We start from the raw sequence: 23961 nt of genomic DNA on the forward strand, positions 1-23961 counted from the left end.
CATTATAAATATCTATGGATAATAAAATATCTATGGTATTAAATAATTTTTACATCTCTATATTTTATATTAATTCATGCTTTAATAGTAATTAAAAACTAAAATACTACTTTATAAAAACATATAAAAAACAGAAATAGTCTAGCATAGAATTAAAATCGTTTCTTTACTCCTTACATCATAACTTGCCTTAAATAAAATTTACTTAATTTATAGAAGGCTTTTATAAATTTTTGATAGAAGTATTAAAATATAATTTTAAACATTAGAGAAAGAATAAAAAACTCCAAGTATTTACTAAAGAAAAAAATTAACTAATTCTTTTTATCATTTCTCGTTTATGTAAATTAAAATAATATTAATTACAATCTTTAACAGCTATTAAAAATTATATTACTAGAATTTTTATCTAAATCTTAGATTAATAAAAATGGTCTAGTTAGAATTTTAATTGGTTTTGTACATTTTGTTTACATATCAATGACTTTTTATCAAATTTAGTTAAGCTTATAAAAGATTTATTTATTTATTAATATATAATATAAATATAATTTTGTTACAAAAGTTTTATCTAAATTTATTATTTATCTTTCTATCTATCTATCTTATCTAGCTCTCATGAAGAAAAAAAATCTTTATCAACAAAACTTTCAAATGCTCCCTTTTACGTAATATTTTCATTCTAATCATAAAAGTCATTATCGTCATTATTTAGATTCATTAAAAAATTTGACTAAGTTTTACCTTACTGCTTCAGAATAATTTCTTCTATAATTTATTCTCTCAATTAATAATCAATTTCCTTTACATCGAAAGTTAAAATTGCAAAAATTGGCTTGTGGTCAGAGTTATCTATGCCATATACACTATCGTATTAGAGATATGATTATTCGATGCCTTAGTTTTACTTTTCAACATCCCAAATAAAGATTCTATCAGAATAAGAAGGCACTCTTGATTTCCAAGAATTATGATAGTTATCAGATCCTACTTCGAATTTGTAAGTTGGAAGAAAGTGTATTTTTTTTTCATAGTAATTTTCGAGGTATAACTTACAGTCGCTTATGTAATTATTAAAGTATTTTTTTGCATCTGAACTTAATGGCTAGAATTCTAAATTTTGATCTACATTTTCTTTTTGTGATGAATTTTAATTCTATGCTAAATAATTTAAACACTTAAGTTGATCATAAGAAATTAATTTTTGTTAAATTTCTTAAGAAGACTTAACAAATTCTCCTCCTTTTTGTAAATTTATAATTTATTAAATTTCATTTTTACAGTCTTTCTCTTTCTTATCTACTCTAAAATTTAAATTTCCCATTAAAATGACTTTATCTGACTTCCAAATAGGGTCTCTCTTATAAATTGCCATACCTTCTTACTAAAATAATTTCTGATGTATGCTATTAAATGAAGATATCTTTTAATCAATATTTGACTGTCCTGCTGGTAAATGACAATTTAATACCGCAATCGAAGTATCATCAACCCAGAATCTAAAACCAACCCCACCTTTGTTAATGAATTTTCCACCTAAATTGGTTGGAACATCATCATATTCTATATCTGAAATCTTCTCTTTCAAGTCGACCCTTGCAAAAATGAAGGTTGTTATTCCAGCCATACTGTGAGAATCAACAAAGAAATATTCTTATTATCCACCTATGTGCTCATGTATTAATTCCTACCATTTTTATTATAAATCTGTGGATTTTGGTTAACTAATCTAAAGGATATTTTTAGCACTCAATTCAACAATTTCTTGAAGACCCACTATAACTATATCGCATTTTTTAGAATTTTTAATTGAGAAAATAGAATCTTTTCCTCCTTCTTTTGATTAAAATTTTAAAAAATTAATTAAAATAAATCAACTTTATTAAAAATATATTCTAACAAATTTACATGAAATCTATCTGCTATCTGTTTCTTTAATTGAGGACTATTGCATGTTTCTAATCTTATAATTGCAGTTAGTATTGTGGAGATTATTTTTAAAAATTGTGTTAAGGTTCGATTTTTTGTCAGGAACATATGAGTTGACGCTCCATGAAGCAACAAAAATAGTTATATTATTATGGCTTATAAATCTACTTTCTGCCTATTTTAATTCTTTATACAAATTTTCCTGATATTCTAAGTTTTGCTAGGTCTCATAGTGTTCTCCAAGAATAACGCTGTAACATTGTTATTTATAAGCGTCAGTGAAAATTCCTTTGAAGAATCTTTATCCTGAAGTCAATTTCCCTTTAATAAAACCCAAAACTCCAGATTTTCCTTTTTTAGCAACCATGGAAGTAGTTGCTTTTGTTCCAGCATAGTGATTACTGATTCTATCACCATTTTTTCCCCAGCTATATTGAAAATCTTTACAAAAATTGTCAAAGTCTGCATTTTTTAACTCAATTCCTAAGTAAGGAAATATTACTTTCTAAACAGCATTAAAAGCAACTCTTAATTAGAAGAAATTAGTCCTATCTAAGCAATCTAAACAATTCGTCCTGACGATTCCTTTTTGTCTCCACTAAACCTCGCCTATCTAGTCATTCAAAGATTTCCCTATCTAATCAAACTCTAATGAGTACTTTTTAACAAAACATCCATAATTTTACAAATCTTAAAGAAAAGTGCTACTAATAAATTTATCAATATTCTCAAATTTATCGCCTTTTACTTCTCTATGGAAATCAAATTCAAAATATTAAATAAAGCCTTAAAAGTCTTTTTTAATTTAGCCAATTGAATTACTTTCAGTAGAAGGATTAAGCAAAAGATTCCTGAATTCTGTCATCAATTTTAATTCATCTTGTTTATTTTCAGTCATAAGATCTACACAAATAACATTATTGTAATTATTCTTAAGATAGTTAAGATGCAATGAACATGCTTGATCAGAAAGCTCCCTTGATGATTCAATTATCAATTTTGCCGAAATACCTCTCTAAGTCCAGTAAGAAGGTACACTTCCTCTAATTTACAGATGTGAGATTATTCTTTTCATAGAATTAAATAGAATAATTTATTCACTTTCTACAAAATTAGCTACATAACCTTCAGAGTCAATTCCTCTATGATTATATCTAGTACCACCTCTCTTGCATTATCTCCTTGAAATGATTGTATAAAAAATTAAATTTTTGGCATCGCTTCCTATTACTACATTATAAACGTGACCTTGGATTAGCTAAGCTTGCCACTCTTTAGAAACCATTTAATCAACCAGAGGTTTAAGAAGGTGGTGATTCCATAAGAAATCATTATCTACTAAGTGAAAGACTGGTTTATTCAAGTTTTATTAAAGTTTTCTTAAATCATTAATTTTTTACTGCGACACAGTTAAAGGATAAGTATACGAGAAGTAATATCCTCCATTTTTGCTGCATAAATACTTTTCAATATAAGATGTAAATTCATGGATATCTTTTGATAACTTATTAGCTGATTAATGAATTTGCACAAAATCCAGCGAAACCATTTCATAAATTTTATCTCTTCCATCAAGAACAGATAGAATGTGGACATCTTTCACAAACATTAAAAAATTAACACCTGCAATATTAATAATACCTAAAAATCCACTATAATCTGTTAAAACTTTGCTGCTTTTAACCTCATCTTGTGGTATTTCTGAAATATTTCCAGTTTTTCTATCGATTTATAAGCAGGTTTGAATATTTGTGATTTATTTGTCAGCCTGCAGATAAAACAAATCCTACTACTCTATCAATTATATAGCTCTTGTATTGTAGGTCTATAAATTAACAGTCTTTTCAGTTTTTTCAAACTTCATACTAATTACTTCATTTTCTTTGGTTTTATTAGAATTGCTTTTGAATAACTTTAACATATCGAACTAATTAATTGTCTATATTTTTAATTTACTTTATAATTGCTAATAAATCTTTATAAAAATAAAAAAACAAATAAATGATAAAAAATAAGCAAAATTATTTCTTCTAATCTAAAATCCTTAACATTTTTGATCGTATCTACCTTACATGAAAAATCTTCTTACCATACAAATAAACAAATATCATTAAACTCATCAGAAATTATAAAAAATTGTATAAGTAAATATAAATTAAGCCATTTAAAATATATATTCTCATTATTTCACTTTTATTTCCTCAAAAAACATATATCCAAACCAAACAATTTTAAAGTTAGTTAAAATAGTTTATATATTTAATATGTAAAAAAAATAATTCTTTTTCTAAATTTCCTCATTTTTATAAGGAGAAATCAATAAATTAAATTCTTAACCAATAAAAATATTGAGACAACATTTTAGCAAACCAACTATTATTTTATCTCCTCAAAACACAAAACAGATGATATAAATTATTTATTTATTTATTATATTTATTTAATGCACGTATAAGATAATAAGATTTTCTTTAAATATAATTTTTTTACAAGAATAATTTCAATCAATATTATTTATTTGTCTATACTTTCCTTTTATAGAAATATGTCATTAAGATTATTGGTAATTAGTTCCACATTTAATTTAAATATTAAAATAATATTCATAAATCATACAAAATTTTCTTTCAACTTAAATAAAAATTTGAAGAACCATTTTTATCTAAAATATGAGTATTGTATTAAAATAAATATTAAAAATAATATTTAAAATTAATAAAAATAAAATTAAAATTATTTTACAATTAAAAATTAAAATTTTTTTATTTTAAAAAACATAAATAAATAGTCAGATGAGATCGATAAATCGATCAATCAATCAATATAAATAACAAAATGCAAAGTTAATATTATTAAAATTTGTTTTTATGCATGAAAAGATAACTTAAATATTTGATATTTAATTTATTTGGTAGTTTATATTAAAGTTATATTGAAATTCTCAATTATTTTAATTAGAGTACTAGTCTGGGGAAATATCATTTCTTGAATGATCAATTCGAGGGTTCAGCATTTCGTTTTAAGGATATTGTTAATTGTTTTATTACATTTAGTAGTTTGATTGCTGCTAATTTTATGGAGTATATTATTATTAATCATATTAATTATTCTAATAATAATTTTAGTTCATTTAACCTTGATTCATATTTTTAGAACTTTGAGATGGATAGTTAGATGTATAAGGCCTTTACTAGGTAGGTGAGCGGACTCCTTAAATCGGAATGTTTCCTCCTGTGCCCTGATTTTGTTAGAATTGCATAGAAGGCAGTTTTGTTTTATATTAAGGGTTATTAGTGGTTTAGGCAGAAGTTATTCTAAAATTACCTCCACCAGGAGCAGATTTAGCAGTTGTAGCACGTTTATATGGCATATCAGATGTATTGTAAACTGTTTAAGCTTGGTTGATACGGATTGAAGGTTTTTTATTTATGTCTTTACCCTCTCTTCTACGAATTTCCTTAGACTTTTATGATTGTATTTAGTTTTCTGCTTAGGCTAGAACACCTTTGAGATTTTCTACTAGACTATGGCTTTCTCCAAGATAAGTTATCGAAAAATTAACAGCTTTCTTATAAGCTTGAATAGCTTCCTCAAAACGACTGAGGAATTCTAATTCAACACCCATATTGTGGTAAGCTATTGCTAAAACTGCAATACGATCATCAAAATTTCTATTTCCACCATCACTGTTTTATTATCCTTTTTATTCATGATTTTGATAATCTCCATCATCATTATCGTTAGGATCCTAATTTTCTGAATTATGCATATTTTGCTACTATCTTTGGCGAGGATGTCCATACTAAAGAACATTCTGCATGTGTTCCTCTTGTAAAAGAACAATACTCATAAGAACGTGCTCAAGAGCCTCTTTGTGGCGCTCTAACTATGAAAGAACTGCACATAAATTAAGGTGGGTATCAGCTAAGCTTTATGGGCGATCTATATGTATCTCTATTTCTAAGGCCTTTTTGAGATAATCAAGAGCTACTCTATTTTTATTTATACGCTTATAGTAGCAAGCCATATTGTTGTAGGTTACTGCTTTGAAGTTGTATGAATTTTCACATAAAACTCTCGCTTTTTTTAAGAATTCAAAACAAGCTTCATTTTTCCCTCTTGTTAGACATAACATAGCAATCAAATTACAAAGCTCACAAAGCTTTTCACTTGTTTTAAGGACTTCTTCGCTTTCTTCACCATAAGCATTGATTTTTAGGTTAAAAGCTTCTTCTAATACATCAAGAGACTCTCCATATTTACCCTATTTTTATAGCTCAACTGATTTTTCTTCTAACTATTTGAGCTTCTCGCGAATAGGATCATTATTTTTACTATCGTATGGATTCATTCTATTCATTAGTTAATTACTTATTTGCTTACTTATTATTGAAAATTTCGATTGAGATCACTTCAACTTATTTATTTATTTCAACTTAATAGTTATTTATTAAATTACTACTTTTAAATCCTAATTCTACACTTCACTATATTTTATGCTTTTAGTAATTGTTGATTTATATTCTCAATACCTTAATAAACTAAATTATAAAGCTTTATTACAAAATAATAATTATTTCTGTTTGAAAAGTTATATAAGAAAGATTTCTTTCAAAAAATTAATTAATGATTTTTAGAGACCATAAAGTGTATTGTATAATAACTTCTGTTTTTTTTTTTTTAAAAAAATAGTTAATTAAAAAAGAAACTAATTTTGGATTATAAAAATGCTTATCAGTCATACATAGATTAGTTCATTATTAAATATTATACATATAAATTCATTCAAAATCAATATAATTTTAAAACCAAAAATTAATAAAATAAAAATAATTTTTTAATAGTATCTTTTAAAAATAAAAAATAATTTATTAATTAAATTCATTTTTTAATATATTTAGATGATAAAAGGGATTATTTAATTTTTAGAATATTGTTAATTGAAAGTTCTAATTGATCAGTCATTATTAAATAAAATTTCATTTTAAATATTATTAATACAAATTATATTAAAAATTATTAAAATTTATCATTAAAAATAAAATAATAAATTAATATAAAGTATATTTTTTATATATTCAATTTATAATAAGACTTTTTTGAATTTTGATGATAAAATAATTATTTAATTTTAGAGTTTAATTAATTAAAAGTGCTAATTTATCAAAGCAAGTATAAATTTATATAATAAATATTATTCAATATAATTTTATTATTAAATTTATAAAAAAAAGTAATTTTATACTGAATTAAGTCTAAATATTAGAAAATTTGTATCTACTTTGTCTGTCTTATTCTCTTTTCCTCCTTCAATTTTTGGGTTATTAAAGTCTAATACTCAACTTATAAAAATATTATTTGAATTTTATCATAAAATTAATTATTTAGTTTTAGCATTTATTTATTAAAAGTATAAATTAATCAAAAATTAGTAAATGCAAGTTCCTCCTTCTTGAAGAAATATTGATATAATTTTATTATTAAAAATAATATAAAAATAAAAATATTCAATGAACAATATTATCTTTTTGAAGTCTGATGATATCATTAATTATTTAATTAATTAAAAGTACTAATTCATCATATTAAATAAGTATAAATTAATATTACTCAAATAATTTCATTTAAAAAAATAGAATACTATTTTCAAAAATAAAAAAATTTAAATTCTAAAAGATAAAAATAAATAAGTTTAATATGAAAATTTTCATTAATTAAAATTATTATAAAATTTTGATGTAAAATTTCTAATTTTATTTTAGAATTAACTAATTCAAGATTTAAAGAGTTTATATATTACAAAATTGATGAAAATTCCAAGATTTTTCATAGTTTTCAGAAAAGTAAGTTTTAAGAACTCAAATTTGTTTAATCTAATTGCAAAAAATCTTATATTTGATATCATTATATTAATAATCAAAAAGATATAGTAAAATGGATTAAAACAATCAAACTAAAGAATAAAGTCAATAAAAAGAAGAAGTTATGACAAATATTGAACAAGGCGACGAAAATATTAAAGAAGACAACTATTCTTGCGATTTAGTTTTTAAGCTTTTAAATGGGATAAAATTTACAACTTTAGATCATAAACCATGCAAAACAAGTGAAGAATCAGCTTAAGTTAGAGGAGTTTCCTTGGATTCTGGGGCAAAAGCAATGTTACTTAAGGATAAATAAAATATTACATTTATATTAGCTGTTATGTCAGCTAGTAAAAAGCTTTCTTGGAAGCTAATTAGAGGTATTGTTGGACATAAAAAGTTAGATTTAGCTAAACCAGAAGAAGTTTATAGCCTCACAAAATGCATCCCAGGTGCAGTACCACCATTTGGATCCATTTGGGGTATAAAAACTCTTACTGATTAAAGCCTGCTAGATTAAGGAGATGTAATAAACTTTAATTGTGGATTAAGGACTAAGTCGATTTCTATGAAAACTGAAGATTATCTAAATGTTGAAAAACCATAAGTGTGCCAATTTACAGAATGAGAGATATGTCTTTTAATATTTTTATGTATTTTTATAAATAGAAATAAAAGTTTGTGCATAAATGTGTATATAAATAAATTTTCTAGAAAAAAAATCAAGCATTTATTTAGATTTCTTTTTTACATTAATAAACAAACAAATTTCAAAGATTAAAATTAAGAAAAGATAAAACCATTTATTTCTTAAAAGATTTTATCTAAAGAACTACAAAGTGGTTAAATGAGGTTATAATTGAATATAAGCCATATAAATACATCTAAAAATACTTATTTATTTTCATACTTGATAATTAATTTAAAAAGAGCATTCATTCATTCACTGATAATGTTAAGTTAAAAATTTATACTAAGGATTTTTTAGCACTCACTTCTTTAAGGGAGTTGTTTCGGATTCTTATAATTCAACAAGCTTATCTCTATTGATTTTTTCTACAAGATTTTTATTGAAAATTGTGATTGCGTCTTGAACTGAAACAATTTTTTCAGCTTCTTCATTAGTAATATCAAAACCAAATAATTCTTCCATGGCAACAACGAGCTCAACTCCATCGAGAGAGTCAAAGCCTAGTTCTTCGAAAGTAGCTGTTCTGCTCAATTTATCAGCTTTACACTTAGCAGCACTTTTTAAAACTTAGAAAACCTTTGCTTCAACTTCATCTAAAATTTGATTAACTTAAGTATCTCCAGAGGAAGTAAAATTATATCTGTTTTGAGAACTTAAAGCGTTGAGGCTTTAAATTTAGTTTTAACTCAACCAAGCGTTAAAGAGCTTAGTATTTTTTTATTAAGCAAAGAGCTGTCTGTTGGCTGCTAACTTAATTGATTTAACTAATAAGTTTCTAAACATTTTATTTATTACTTTTAAAATATAAATTAATTGATCTAATGAAATGTATTTTTTATCAAAAAATAATCCTTAAGATAAATTAAATTTAAGATTAATACTAAAAATAAGCAAGCAATATCCTTTATTTAATTACCAAATACTTTAATTAATAATTTTGATAAATTTACTATAAATTATTTATTTATTTTAAATTTAAATAAATTTAAAAAATTATTTTATTTTTATCATGGATTTATTTTGAGTGTGAATTATGATTGCAAGTCGTTTTTTTAATTTAAAAGTAGATTCTTAAATGTTCATTAAAATAAACATTTAGATTACATTCAAAATGAATGCATTAAAAATAATAATGTGTTTTATTACAATAAAAATATTTCAAATTAATAAAATAGTTTTAAACAAGCCAAGCATCTATCTAAATTTAAAGTCAATAAACAAATATTATAAAATGAAAAATAAATATTATAAATTATTTTAAAATATAATAAAAAATAAATAATTTTCATTAATTTTATTTTAAATTTTCAATAGGGAATTAACAAATTTTCAAAATTTCTACAAATGAAAATATTTTAATCAATCTAAATAAATCTTTTATTTTAAAGTTTACCTAAATTTTAGATGACTTGTAAAAATTTTAAAATAAATTAATGAAAAATATTTAAGCCATTTTTTAAAATATATAAATTTTATATAATGCTAAGACTAGAATTCATCTCAAGAGGGCTTACTATGTTTTTATAGTTATTATATATGTAGATTTTAGAGTAGACTAATATCTTATTTATTTTACTCAGACTATTCTCTCTCTGCTTGTTAACTATCTATTTTTTTTCTTAAATTTTAAACGTTTTCAATGTTATTATTGTTATGATTGTCCCTTAATATTGTGCTCATGTTTATTTTTTTCTTTAGATTGCAAAGGTCGATCAGTCTTTGATTATGTCTATTTCTAACCATTGCAGATTAACTTTAAGTTAAATTATATCTAATAGAATTTGTGTTAATTTAAAAGTTATCTAGCTGTTTTAAATCTTTCACGTTTTACTCAAATTTTTATGCAAGCTTAATAAAATTTTTTTCATGTTCGTTTTGAATGATCTTATCAAGTTTAAAAGTTTTAATAATATTTTTATTTAGACCATTGAAAGTTAAAATACTCTTCTTCTAATCGCTTAGAGTAGTAGGTACACTAGTAAAAATATTTTGTGTGTTAGCTGTCAGCTGCTAATCATTTAAAACCAAAAAACTTTTTTAGCTTGCGTTGATTTAGTATTTTTATTACTATTATTATTGATAATCTGTAATCATATTCATATTCAAGCTATTATTTTTCAAATGCTATGATTTATTTGATATTTTATTGTAGCTTTTAGTTTGCAGCTATTATTCCTTATTTATTATCTTTTTAGAGTTATCTAGGTTCAGTGATTATCTTTTTTCTTTTTATTAGTCTCTATTTTTTGATTCACTATGATTAACAAAAGTTTCAAATGTATAGTTTTAAGCAGAGCTGTGTGGATTAAATTTACTGTACTCTGCACTGCTTTATCTAGAATTCTATTTCTAAATTAAAGAACATTAAAAATTATTAAAGGAAAAATCCTTATTTTAATTTTCTTATTTTTAATTTTGAGGTGATAAAGCTATTCTTTCTTTAACTTTTCTGCTTTTATTAAATTCTTTATTGTACCTAAATCTATTTTATGTTGTAGAATAAAAAGATTCATTTGCTTAAAAATTTTCTTGACAAAGGATGTTATTATTGTCGTTATTTAATTTTTATAATGACTTTTTATTGTCAATTTTATCAGAGTCATGTTAAAAAGAGCACTTATCATCAAATTAATGAGAAAATTCGCTGTACTAATTATTTTGCTACTGCTATTCTTGGTTAGTTGTTTCTTACTAAGTGATTGATGTTTTATCGTTAAGTACATTACTAAAATCTATTTGAGAGATGAATGATTTTATATTTTATTTATTTTTTTATTTTTTCATTAATGCTTTACTGTACAAAGTTGAACTTTGAAGTTTATTCCTTATTTCTTTTGTAAACTCGGTAATGTGCTTTTGACTTATATATTAGGTAGATTAGCACTATTTAATGATATTCATAATAGTTCCTTTTTTTAAATGTTATTGTAAAGAGTGGGGAGATAAAGAGTAAAACTATGGTTTTTGCTAAGCTGAATTGCTTTTAAATACTGTTTCATTTAAGTTTATATTTGTAATTTCTTTTTGATTATCCTTAAGTTTTTCATTCAAAATTTGATTACCCTAAAGTTAACCCTATTCTCTTAATTTAGAATTGAATTATTAATTATTTTAAAATGTGCTGCTCTAATTTCTAGACTGAATATCTCTTAGCTTTGATAAGCTATTATTTCCTTTCAAAAAAGATTTTTATGTTTCTGAAAATCTTTCTTTAGCTAGATTGCTATTTGAATACTGTGATATTTATGATTCATCTCCTTTTTTCATACCATTACCACTGTTAAAATTTGAGTATTTTTTCTTTTTTATATCTCTAAATAAATCAATTTAAATTTTATCTCTATCATTAACATCATTTTTAGATTCTACTATTTAGTTTTTATTTTTAATAAGCAAGTTATAATTATCCATCTTTTATTTTCAAAAAAAATTAATTTAATTATTTTATAAAATTAAAAAAAATTTATTGATTTTAAAGTCAGACTTTGCATAATTTTATATTCTTAAATTCATATTTCAATTTAACTCTTTTAAAATCTCTTTTTTGATAATAATAAATATTTCAGTTGAGTAAATTTTCTAATAAATTTATTTGGTAACTTAAATTGTTAATTTTCGTCTTAAATATATTAAAAAACTTCAAATATTTTTTTAACTAATGATAATAATTTAATAAAAAATTTCAATCAACATTTCTAATTTAAAAATTAATTGCTTGAGTATTTTTTATTATTAAATTAAACATTTTATAAAATTATACAATTTATTATTCTTAATCTCTCTTTCTAATTTAGTTTTAAAATTTCTCTTTTTTGTATAATTAAATATGTCAATCAATTAGTTTTCTAATAAATTTATTTGGTAAATTACATTTTAATTTTTATAATAATAAAAAAATCTAATTTTTTCAATTAAAAAAATTATTTAAAAATATAAATTTTAAGAAAAATTAAATTCTGTCTGTTTTGCTTGAGAATCTTTTATTTAAATAAATTTAGCAAAAAAAAGAAATAAATCAAACAATTTTTTACTTTACTTCGTGATGTCATTTCTTAAATTTCTACAATTTTAGAATTTAAATTAAACTCAAATTCAGCTGATTAATTTTTATAATCAAATAGCGAAATAGTAGGTATTTATGGTGAGTGTTTTTCTAAAATTCTATTTATCTGTGGTGTTCTTTTTATCTGATCTAATTATAAGTTCTTAATTCTCATATTCTTTTCTTCTTTAAATTCTTAATTTTAACTCTAAGAATTTAGTATATTTGAAGTATCTGCTGAGCTTTGGTGCATATATTAAGAAGAAGCTGGAGAATTCAATTGATCACTTATTTGTGAATTTCTATATAAATTATTTATTCGTAAAAAAATTAACATTCTTATTAAAAAATAAATTCAACCTTATTAATATTTTAATTTTTATAATCTTTGATTGAAATTTATATTTTTAATTTAAAATCTTAATATTAATTAAATTTGTTAAAAATTTACTTTAATCTTGGTGAAAAACTTTACTCTGATTTTTCAAAATTCTCGTTTAATTTTAGAGAGTCCATGAGTGGATAATTTTTTTAACTTAACGGGGAAAATTAAGAAGACATAGAAATTTCATTTTGATTTTCAGACTAATTTATTTAAAAATAAAATATATCATGAAGATGTTTTGCTTTTTAATTGCTTTTTTACAGATGATCGTTAAGGACTCTAAAGAGGAGATTTAAAAAATCTGCTTGTTGAAGAATTAGATGTATCTGACAAATTTAGCTTGTTTTGTTATTCACTACTTGAGTTTTCTATAAAGTTTTCTTTTATTTACCTTTACATATCAAAATAATCAATTTTCTTTTTGTTGTTTTTTTCAAAAATGTGCATATCATCTTTTAGTTTTTAAGTTGTTTCTACTTTTTTTGTTGAAATAAAGTTCTCTCTTTGATTTATCCTGAATTATATTTATTTAAAAATACTTAGCTATTTTGATGATTGATAAATTAAATTTTACCAATTTTATTTGATTTATTTTTACTTTTATAGTATTGTCAATCCTTTTTAAGATTTCAGAGAATTCAAAATATGCTGTTTTATAAATAAATAAATAAATAAATTTGTAAAATTTAATTTGATGACACAAAAAGCATAAAAAAATGATAATAAATAATATTTTACTTCTTTTTAAATAGAAAATATTTCAGCTTACTGAGTGACAACCACTTTATATAATCTTTTGCTCTTTTCTTCAATTATTTCTTCTTCTCCAAAACATTGACCTGGACCTAAAAGTTTAATTGATATAGTTTCTGTCCTTTTTTATTTAATTCTATTTTTTAGTGAAATATTCATTTCTAAAAGATTTTTGCTTGATTCTTCTTCTTCATCATTTTTAGCTTGATGGTACTTTTTATCTTATATCATTACTTTTTTAAGTACCTCTACTTCGCCTGATTTAATAAAGTAAATATTATCAGCTTCATCTCCTTCATTATAGACTACTGTTTTTTGAGTGAAATTGTTAATCTTAAAGTAGTGAAGTAAACTCATTAGTTAACTTGTTGGTAATGAGTCTAAAAATTAAAATTTCCTAAGAAATTCTAACTTTTCCCTTAATATTTATTACTAAAAAGAGCCTATAATTTTATCAAATCCTTCTTTGCTCAAAACCATTAAATGAGTCTCTTCTTGACAAACCATTGTAGCTGTTCTATATAAAACAATAATTATATATTTTTTTTTTGAAAGTTAGCAAATACCTTCTTTCCTTTGTCATTAAAGCTATTTCTCCAAATGATTCTCCAGCTATAAAAGTCTTAACTGGAAAGAATTAAGAAAATTCCTTCTAAAGATACTCTTAGAAAGTTTATTTTTAAGATTCTGTTGTCTGATTACTAATTTAATTTTATTTTAATTAAAAATAATTTAAAAATATTTACTTTGATTAATTTTCCTCCTTTTTTTCATCTGCTTGATCTATTTTATTTTATAATTTATCTTTTTCTGTAGGTGATTCATTTTATTACTGAACAGTTAAAAATTGTGAGTTTAGTTATGGTGATTTATGTTTAGTTTTATTTATTTCATCTTCTAGTCTTGATTTTCTTTTGCTAGTATCGATTTCAATTTTAGATTTCCTTCTTAAAAATGAAGACTTTTCAACAACTTCTATTTGTTTATTCATTCCTTTCTTTTAAAGAAACTAGTTGAAAAGCTAATTTTATTTTAAAACTTCTGGTGTTAAGTTTTAATCTTGAGCTTATTATGGTTTAAAATTCCTTCTTTTAGAAAGAGAAATATTAGGTACGGGTTTACCCTAAGACTTTAAGAGAGAAAGATAATCACTTTCCTATTTTTACTTAAATGCTTACATTACAATATCTATAAACTAAGGGGCATTTTCTTCCTTTTCATTTTGAGGCTATTTATTTTTTAATTTCTGAATCCTTTGCTGCATAAATTCAATTTTCTTTTATTTTTAAATAAGTTCATCTTTGTATTAATTTTATGGAATTAAGCATGAAACAGAACCTATTCAAAAAAAAAAAATTTTTTATTATTTAATTCAGATTTAAAATAAATTAATTTTTCACAAAATTAAATTTTACTATTAAAATTAAGAAAAAATGTATTTTTTTAAAAAATTTTTGAGATAAAATAATTTGTTTTTGAAATAATTTTCTCTTAAAAATTAATTCATTATCTTTAAAAATAGATATTAATTGTGATATTTAGTAATTTATTTGTGCTTTAAGCTTTATGTTACTTTTAAGATATAAAATAAGTTGATTAATTAATTGAATATATATTTATTACCTTTAAGGACAATATAGTAATGATACCCGTATTCTCCTGAAATATTTTTAAAAATATAATAAATTAAATTGGCTTATTTTCTTCTCAAGCAAAATTACCAAAGTTAAAAATGACATGATTCTTTGAATATTTGACATGTTTTATTTGGGAGAAGAGATGAAATGAAGTGTTAGCTTTTTCAAAAAGACCTTAGTGCTTTTAGAATAGAGGCATTCCTTCTATGCACTTCTGAAGAAATTTGATTTCGTGAGCGATTTTACCGTTTTTTTGTAAAATCTAAATTGCAATCTATATTTTTTTAGTAGAAAATTTATAAAATTTATTAAAATTGTAAATATTTATTTTTATTAATTTATTTACATCACTGATTTCTGGATCTTTTAAATCTAGCTTTGCTGATTTATTAAAAATTTTTATTTTTTCAATCATTTTTAAAGTCTATTTGTGCAGACTTATTTAGGACTCTGTCTTGAAAACATCACTCCCCTATAAATATGATGAAGAAAGCACTTAGCTTGGAATATCAATAGATTTTTATATTCCTAAGTCAATTGAGAGTTTTGCAAATGATTTTCCAAATTAATTTAAAGAACCTTAATTTTCGTTTGCATTTAATAAATTTGCTTGGTTGAAAGCGTTATTTTTTAGAATTGTCTAAACAATAAGACTTTACCTTCCAGCATTCTTAGTGTTACTTGTATCTTATTGATTAGATTATGATACTTATATGACATATTACTATTCTTATTTGTCTTGAATGGAATTACTTTGTGACTGCTACATTTTATCTTAATTCTCATCAATATTTATATTTGCTGGAACAATATTTATGTTATAAGAAATTTGTAAGCCCTTTTCAGTTGTACTTTAATTCTACTAACCTTCTTTAAAATTATCTTAGCTATTTTTTTATATTTCATGGCATTCTCTTTCCAAATCTATGCTATTTTATTGAATTTATAAACTCAAGTTTTATTTTTCAACATCTTTCATACTTTAATTTTGAGACTTTATTAAAAAATAGTTTATGTTTTCTTCATCGATTAATTGTATTTTTTATTAATTTTATTCTACTTTCTTCACATCCTTTTTTTGTTCATAAATTAAGTACAACTTTTTGAAAGAATCTGAGTATTCATGCTAAAATGGCAGACATTAGGAGTTTGAAAAAGTCTCTTAGTCTTAAATCTAAAACTTTTTCTATTTTTAATTCTGATTAAAGCTTTCCATATTACAGTCAACTGATTATGATTTATACAAATGCTATTTTATTTAAAATTTATCTGCAAAACTATGAGTTAAATGCAAGTTTTGTATTGATCTAAATTGCATTTCTTAATAAAATAAATTTATATCATGATGAGATTAGTTGAAGTACTCATTTTTTTAGATCGTATTGCTGTCTAACATTTATTCTTAAATTAATTATCCAATACTTTCATCTAGATCTTAGTCAAATATATTTTTATTGATTTCTAAAACATTTGTTTTGTCTTAGCTTATTTTTGCAGCTTCTAGCTGGTGAAATTCTTTTAATTACTAATCTTGATTCTCAATATGCTCCCATTCTTAATGGTTGCTTTAATTTTCTATTTCTATATTTTTTTAAGTGCTTATGCTTTATTCTATCTGCAAGTTCTACATAGTACTCTTACAAGCAAAAAAAAAAATATATATAAGATTGGTTATTAATTTAATTTTATCACTTTTTGACCAATAGTTTGATTAATAATCAATTTATTAGAAAAAAACTAACTATTGAAAAAAATATTCTTGTCTTAATTATTTGTGAAGAGTTAATATTTAATTTTATTAAATTAAACAAACCCATTTTGATTTTAATATTTTTTAGTAATCTTTTATCATTTAATAAGCTTTTTAAGCTATACTTACACCATATTATTTTCCATAATTAAAAATTTATTTATGGTATTATTAATTTGAAATAAATCTTTAATAACTAATTTCAAAAATTCTTTCACAATGGTATAATGAAATTAAAGTTTGTAATATACTTAAAAATAAAAATATAAAATAAAATTATGTAATTTCAATAAAAAGAAATAAATATTTTGATAAAAACTTAAATTTATTATGAAATTAGTTAAATAAAAAATATATATATATTTAAGTTTTAATAGATTAATCAAGAAAATTATTTATTTGTTTATTGATTTTTAAGCTATTGTCAAATGTGCTGCTATTGTATTATTATAGCTACTTAAAAATATATTTATTGTATTATTAATTGGAAATAAATCTTTAATAACGAATTTCAAAAATTTTTTTGCAATGGTATTATGAAATTAAAGTTCGTAATATACATTTAAAAATAAAATAAATTATGTAATTTGAAGAGAAAGAAATAAATATTTTGATAAAAACTAAATTTATTATGAAATTAGTTAAAAATATATTTATATTTAAGTTATAATAGATTAATCAAGAAAATTATTTATTTGTTTATTGATCCTATAAGCTGTTGTCAAATGTGCTGCTATTGTATTATTATAGCTACTTAAAAATATACTTGTTTTTTTATTAAAATTTGATAATTTTAAGAATGCTTTTATTTTTTAAAACTTCATTATTTTAAAAAAATTATTAAAATTCATTTTTTTTATTTTTTTAAACAGTTTGTGTTTAATTTGTCACTGGATCTGAGTTTTGCTAGATAAAACTAGTGAAAGATAATTAGACTTCTTTTTCTTTCTAAATTTCATCTTCTTTTATGTCATCTTACTTATCATAATAAATACTCAGCGGAGAACTTTCTGAGCTTTTAATCTTAAGTTCATTTAAACTTTGATTCGCTTACAAATTTTTCGGAACACTTATTTTAAAATCTTAAGATCTGTTTATTGCTTTATGAGTGTTGGTAATTGTATTTTTATTATAGTAATTTGCATATGTAAAATTATTAATTAAACTCAAATCTGATTGATTAACGTGTTTTGTGTATCTATTTTAGAAAGAATCATCATTTTTTTCTTGTAAATCTATACCACTTTTTATAAAAGATTCATTTTAATTTGATTTTTTTTATATGTCCAACTAAGGTTTTGAAAGGAAAGATTTTAAGAGGTAGTTTGGTTTTTTAATACTATTTGAAAAACTGAGAGTTGTCATAGGTGATTCTGATGGCATCTCATTAATTCTACCAAAAGATTTTAAGTTATTGCAACTTTTTTCGCTTCTAGGAGAAATTATATTGTTATTTTATTCAGGAAAAAAGAATTTATTTTTAGAATTTGCATATTTATATTCTTTTTTAGATGACCTTGTTAAGATATCAAAAATATTATCTAAATTATTGCTTTTGTATGGACCATCTGTATGTAATCTTTCTACTGAAACATTTGAGTATTTCTTGCTTTGAATCTCCTTCATAATTACTTACTTTTATTAAAAATATTTAAAATAAAAAAGCCATTAAAATAAGTAAAAATTAACTAATCCTGCTATAATAAATAAATAATTAAAACTAAAATGTATTTTTCAAATTATTTTAATGGCAGAGTATTAGCTTTAATATAATTCAAGTGTAAAGGGGATAAGAAATCGGGGGCAGAAATTACTAAGAAGTTGATATCTACTATCCCAAGTTTTATAACATAAAGAGGAAAGAGGAAAGTAAATATATATTTTAAGCTAAAAAAAAGCAATAAATAAATAAATTTAATTACATTTTATTCATTTATTTTTAAGAGCTTTTATAAGTCTAAGTAATGAGAAGTTGGCTAATCTGGTTTTTTAAGTTCTATGCTTGTTCTGTTAGATATTTTTTCAAGTGTTTTTTTCTTATTTTAGAGGAGATCATTTGAAAATTTTACAACTCTTTATTTAATAGAAGATTTAGATAAGATTTCTTCCTCCTCTTCTTTTTGGGGATTATTGATTTGTTGCAGTTTCTGATTTTGAAAAATATTTTTAATGCTAGAAGCATTATTAATACTTTGGCTTTTCATATTTTTTTTTTTTTTTAAAGATGAAAATATATTTTGATGAGCCAAGTTATTTTAGCTGGATTTACTTTATGGAGACTGAATAGTACTTTCATTTTGAAACTAAATATTTGGTATTTAGCTTTATTCCTAAGGGAAAAAATATTATTATTACCAATTAATCTATTATATTGGTGAATTTTTCTCAAAATTATTCACTGAGGTTTAAAAAAATTAAAAAAATTTTTCTTAGGGTTTTATAGTAGGAGATTAAAAACTGCTATTGGTATTGTTATTATTAGTATAATTGTTGTTATTAAAAGTATTATTATTATTATTATTATTATTATTATTTATGGAGAATGTATTATTTATATAAGTTGAGTTTTATTTACTATCTTTAAGAGACTTTAAATTTTATGAAGTTGTATTAAATTAAAATGTGGGATCTTATGTTTTGGAAGGAGTTATTTCTATTGGAGTATATGTTTTTTGGTTGGATTCTTAGAGAGAAACCACTTATGTAACTTCTTCTTCTCTGTTCTTTAGCCATGTTTTTTTGACTTGACACTAATCTTTAAATATATTCAGTTACTTTTGGTACTTCAGAAAACTAAAAAACTCCTTTTTAAAAATGTTTATTTAAATTTGAATGGTAAAATTTTAAATGTTTATTTATTAACTTACCTTTTTATTAATTATGTAAAGTTAGGTTTGTTACAGGGCTACTGCTCTAAAAAGTCTTTTGGGCTCTTAAGATAGTATTTCATCCTATCCAAAATATTAAACTGGACCTAAACTTTTAATTTAAATTATTCTCTTTTGAGATTACTTTCTATTCTTCTGCAAATGCTTGTTGAATAATATATTTGTTTAATCCATCGATTAGCTATTCGCTTCCCTACTGAGTTGCTGTTGAAGTTTTTATTCAACATAAATTTACTTTTAGATTTGGACTTCTCCTGATTTTATCAAATAAATTTCATTAGCAGGATCATTTTCTAGATAAATTGTCGATTTTGGTGTAAAAGTAAGGATTTTGAAGCAATGCAAAAAGCTCATTAACTAGCTGTTAGCTACTTTTTCAAAAAATGAAAAAGATTTCAAAAAACTCACTTTTTGTTTTACAATACTCTACTAATAACTTCCGAGAATTTTCTCAAAACCTTCTTTGCTTAGCACCATTAAGTGAGAATCTTCTTTGCATACCATACTTGCTGTCCTATTAAGCATTTAGTAGTAAAAAATTACTTTTAAAACTAAATTTATTTATTTCAATTTACCTTCTTTCCTTAGTCATTAATGCAATTTCACCAAACGCTTCACCTGGAGTATATATCTTTACCATATTCATGTCTGGAAAATATGTCTGTTAGTACTGAATATCTTCATTTATATTTGAGTTAGTTTTGTTTTACTTTTTTTTGTTTATTGTAATTTCCCTATTTAATGATATAAAACATCTTAATATTATTATCAAATTTTTTAAAACTACTTTTTGCTTTAATTGAATGCCTGTTTCATAATCATGTTAAAGCAATCTAATTATTCATTATTATCATCTGCTGTTAAGCTTATATTATCTGCTTCAGTAGAGTTATCCTATTAATTCTCATTCATTAAATTATAAAGAAGATTTTGCTGTCTACTCTTATTATTATCTCTTTGTTTATTTGGGGATATTCCTCTTCGTTCATTTTAAAAATTGTGTAAAGCAACCTTATTTGGCTCTATCTATTTTGAGCTCCAAGTAAGATTTGTAGAGTTTAATCTATGTAATGGAGATTTAATATACTCATATGAAACTGGAGAGTTATCTATTTATTGGCCTGAAAGCTGTATGAGTTTCTTAGATTTTATAGCTCTCCTCTCATTTTCCATCTGCTAAAAAATGAGTTAATCCTTCTTCTCCTAATTAGGTATGAAGCAATAAACTTTTCCTAAAATACAAAAAAAATAATCTATGTTCACTAAAAAAAAAAATTAATTTACCTTTCAGAAGAACATAATAATTGTTCCCATATTCACCTTTTAATTTTTAAAAAATTAAGAAAAAATCAATAAAGTAAAGATTTAACTAATTTTAATCTTTATTAAATAAATTTAATTTATATTTATGTATGTATATACCTATCAGAAGGTAGTAGGATATAGAAAAAAATTGTAAATAAAACATGCGTAAATATAAATTAATAGTTAAAATCATACCGAAATTGAAAATGATCGAGTTTTTAGGAAAAAAAACATAATTTATCTCTGAGAAAATTATTTTTAAACTGTCCTAATCTTCTAAAATATTGGAGTTTTGCTTAAATAAATCAAGGTTAATTAGGCATTTAGATAAGTATTGCATTTCTAATTAAGATTTTATTTTCTTTTTCAATAGATTGACTGCTATCTTTAATAAAAATACTTTCATTTTAGATCAATTAAATGAAGAATTACCTCTGCATGAATTTAATTAGATAAGTCTATTTGCAAGTTTAAAAGGGCCTTCAAAAATTCAGTTTAAGAATTGATGTATTCTCGAGAGAATAACCCTTTACCTTAAAGCATGTCATCGAAATACTTTGATTTTTGTAAATCTATTTTAAAGTAAGTGTCCTTGCTAAACAAGAACTCGGTTTTCTTTTGAATATACCTTGCACCTATCACTTATGCAAATATTTTGACTGTTTTATTTAGCAACATTCCCTTTCTGAATATTTTTTTTAATCTCTCTCTGGCTAACTATCTCTATGAATTTATCTAATTCTTATCTAAGTTAATACTTACTCTCTACTGCATATATTATGAGCTTCTTTAATTGAGAGATTTACCACTATTTTGATCTTAACTTATCAATTTTTATGAATTTAAATTCATAGTAAACTACTTTTAAAAAACATATGACTATCTCCTGTTATTTTTTAAAACAGATTCCAAATTTTGTGGATAAATCGATGCTCTTCTTTTATTAAAATCTAATTATTTATTCTAATCATTTGCATTATTTTGTGAATCAGTTTTCTATTTAGGCCTTAAAACATCAATCATATCTTCAGAATCGTCAAGTTATGAGCCCTCTGTCTTTGGACAAAACTATTGGATTACAACTTTATTATGCTAGTTCAGGTTATTTTGAAATCCTATGAATGTTTTGAAGCTACTCTTTCTTCTATTTAAGTTTAAAAGCGATTCTTAATTATTAAATGTACTTTAGTGTCTTTTTTCGAGGTAATTATCTTAAAAAGTCACCATAGATATCTTTTTTACAAGCTAAGGTTCATTATTTTCTGTTGAATGATCATTAATATTTTTAAAATAATCCATTCTATTATTAATTTCTATATTTGTATTATCTTTCTATAAAAAAATAATTTAAACCTTTGGCAATATTTCTACCAATAAAATTTCTACTTTTAATTAATAATCTAAAAAAATCAATCAAAAAAGTAATAATATTTTTTTAGTATTATATTTTTTTTAATCAGTAAAAAAAATACACAAATAAATAGATAAATGTATAATTGATTGATTGTCCCATTAACTTTTGTAATCTCTCTATTAATAAAAAAATATCTAAATTCTTCATGCATTAAAAGCCATTGAAACAATATATTTAATTTTATAGTATTCGTAATCGTACTGAACTATTGATTGCTACATAACTAAATTTATTTATATTTATCAAAATTATAAAATAAATTTGCAAATATTATTCTTTTATAAAATTTCTCTTCATATTTGTTTAAGCTTCATATTAACTATCTAAAAATAAATATATCTCTATTTGGTTTCATCTTATTTTATTTATATTTTTTTATTTTTTTAATATTTAAGAATCAATATTCTTATTGCTAATTTTTATTTATCAAGTTGTAAATAGAGTTAGTAAAAATATGAAAATATAAAAATAAAATTCCTTTAAATATTTTAATTTTATTTTAGGGGAAATAATTTAATTTTGAGAGATCTTTGACATTTTAATCATAAACTTACTCTAGGTATTCTTAAACCTAATAAATTAATCAAATGTTGAGTTATTTAATAAATAATCTCTCTTTTTTAATAACTGTTTATAATTCACTAATTTAGTTTTAACTTTAAATAAAATCTTAACAGATAGATAGATTGTTAAAATGATTATATTGCAAGAAATTATATTTTAAATTTATAAATAATTTGGTATATAAAATTATAAAACTAAAAAATATATTTTTACTTATTATTTAATATTATAAATGAGAGATTATTATATTTTGCTAAATTAAACATAAACCTTATGCCCTCTTGAAAACCAATTCATTTAAAATTTTAAAAAAATAAAATAAATTATTTTCAAATATATGTATGTTAATATGTGGTCCTGCCTTTTTCAGAGCTACATAAAAATAAAATACAATATATATATAGAGTATTTATTTTTTAAATTATTTATATTCTTATAATTTAGCAGTAGTGATTTCTAGAAAAAATTTTTGAAAAAAGTCAATCCTAAAGATTCTTTAATTTCAATTTCATTTAAATATAATTGAATACAAAATAAATAAATATAAGATAATTTAGATAAATGAAATAGGATAAAATTGATTGTAAAGTAGAATGATTATTTAAATAAACATTATTTCAAATAAAGAAGAGGAAATTTACAAAAAAGGTATGAAATTTGAATTTGTTTTAATATTCTATAATCAAACATGTTTATAAAGCATGGCTAAAAATGAATTAATAATGAATAAATATTATTA

General features: G+C 22.3%; 7 protein-coding genes across 7 annotated transcripts; 1 reads left to right on the plus strand and 6 right to left on the minus strand. All coding sequences in view use genetic code 6, as the record gives it.

Moving 5' to 3' along the window:
- Window positions 1–616: 616 nt before the first annotated feature.
- Window positions 617–3850, minus strand: TTHERM_00304330 (endonuclease/exonuclease/phosphatase family protein; the record flags this gene model as incomplete). Its single annotated transcript, XM_001021009.3, has 2 exons — window positions 617–1836; window positions 1909–3850. 2 exons carry the CDS (start codon window positions 3848–3850, stop codon window positions 617–619), a joined length of 3162 nt encoding a protein of 1053 aa, XP_001021009.1.
- Window positions 3851–4870: 1020 nt separating this feature from the next.
- On the minus strand, window positions 4871–6289 carry TTHERM_00304340 (tetratricopeptide repeat protein; the record flags this gene model as incomplete). The annotated part of the gene is made up of 1 exon (XM_001021010.4): window positions 4871–6289. The coding sequence occupies one exon, from the start codon at window positions 6287–6289 to the stop codon at window positions 4871–4873; it is 1419 nt and encodes a 472-aa protein (XP_001021010.4).
- A 1574-nt stretch (window positions 6290–7863) lies between these two features.
- TTHERM_00304350 (YbaK/prolyl-tRNA synthetase associated domain protein) lies at window positions 7864–8421 on the plus strand (the record flags this gene model as incomplete). The annotated part of the gene is made up of 1 exon (XM_001021011.1): window positions 7864–8421. One exon carries the CDS (start codon window positions 7864–7866, stop codon window positions 8419–8421), a length of 558 nt encoding a protein of 185 aa, XP_001021011.1.
- Window positions 8422–8784: 363 nt separating this feature from the next.
- Window positions 8785–9267, minus strand: TTHERM_00304359 (acyl carrier protein; the record flags this gene model as incomplete). The annotated part of the gene is made up of 1 exon (XM_001470876.1): window positions 8785–9267. The coding sequence occupies one exon, from the start codon at window positions 9265–9267 to the stop codon at window positions 8785–8787; it is 483 nt and encodes a 160-aa protein (XP_001470926.1).
- Window positions 9268–9984: 717 nt separating this feature from the next.
- On the minus strand, window positions 9985–11895 carry TTHERM_000304358 (hypothetical protein; the record flags this gene model as incomplete). The annotated part of the gene is made up of 1 exon (XM_012798854.1): window positions 9985–11895. One exon carries the CDS (start codon window positions 11893–11895, stop codon window positions 9985–9987), a length of 1911 nt encoding a protein of 636 aa, XP_012654308.1.
- A 2223-nt stretch (window positions 11896–14118) lies between these two features.
- TTHERM_000304359 (cyclic nucleotide-binding domain protein) lies at window positions 14119–16931 on the minus strand (the record flags this gene model as incomplete). Its single annotated transcript, XM_012798855.1, has 4 exons — window positions 14119–15002; window positions 15288–15323; window positions 15386–15575; window positions 15648–16931. The coding sequence occupies 4 exons, from the start codon at window positions 16929–16931 to the stop codon at window positions 14119–14121; spliced, it is 2394 nt and encodes a 797-aa protein (XP_012654309.1).
- A 798-nt stretch (window positions 16932–17729) lies between these two features.
- TTHERM_00304360 (cyclic nucleotide-binding domain protein) lies at window positions 17730–22543 on the minus strand (the record flags this gene model as incomplete). Its single annotated transcript, XM_001021012.3, has 8 exons — window positions 17730–18686; window positions 18974–19855; window positions 19919–20453; window positions 20515–20673; window positions 20727–21171; window positions 21224–21259; window positions 21440–21629; window positions 21677–22543. The coding sequence occupies 8 exons, from the start codon at window positions 22541–22543 to the stop codon at window positions 17730–17732; spliced, it is 4071 nt and encodes a 1356-aa protein (XP_001021012.3).
- Between the last annotated feature and the right edge of the window lie 1418 nt (window positions 22544–23961).

This window comes from Tetrahymena thermophila (assembly GCF_000189635.1).
Source record: "Tetrahymena thermophila SB210 genomic scaffold scf_8254551, whole genome shotgun sequence".
NCBI lineage: Eukaryota > Ciliophora > Oligohymenophorea > Hymenostomatida > Tetrahymenidae > Tetrahymena > Tetrahymena thermophila.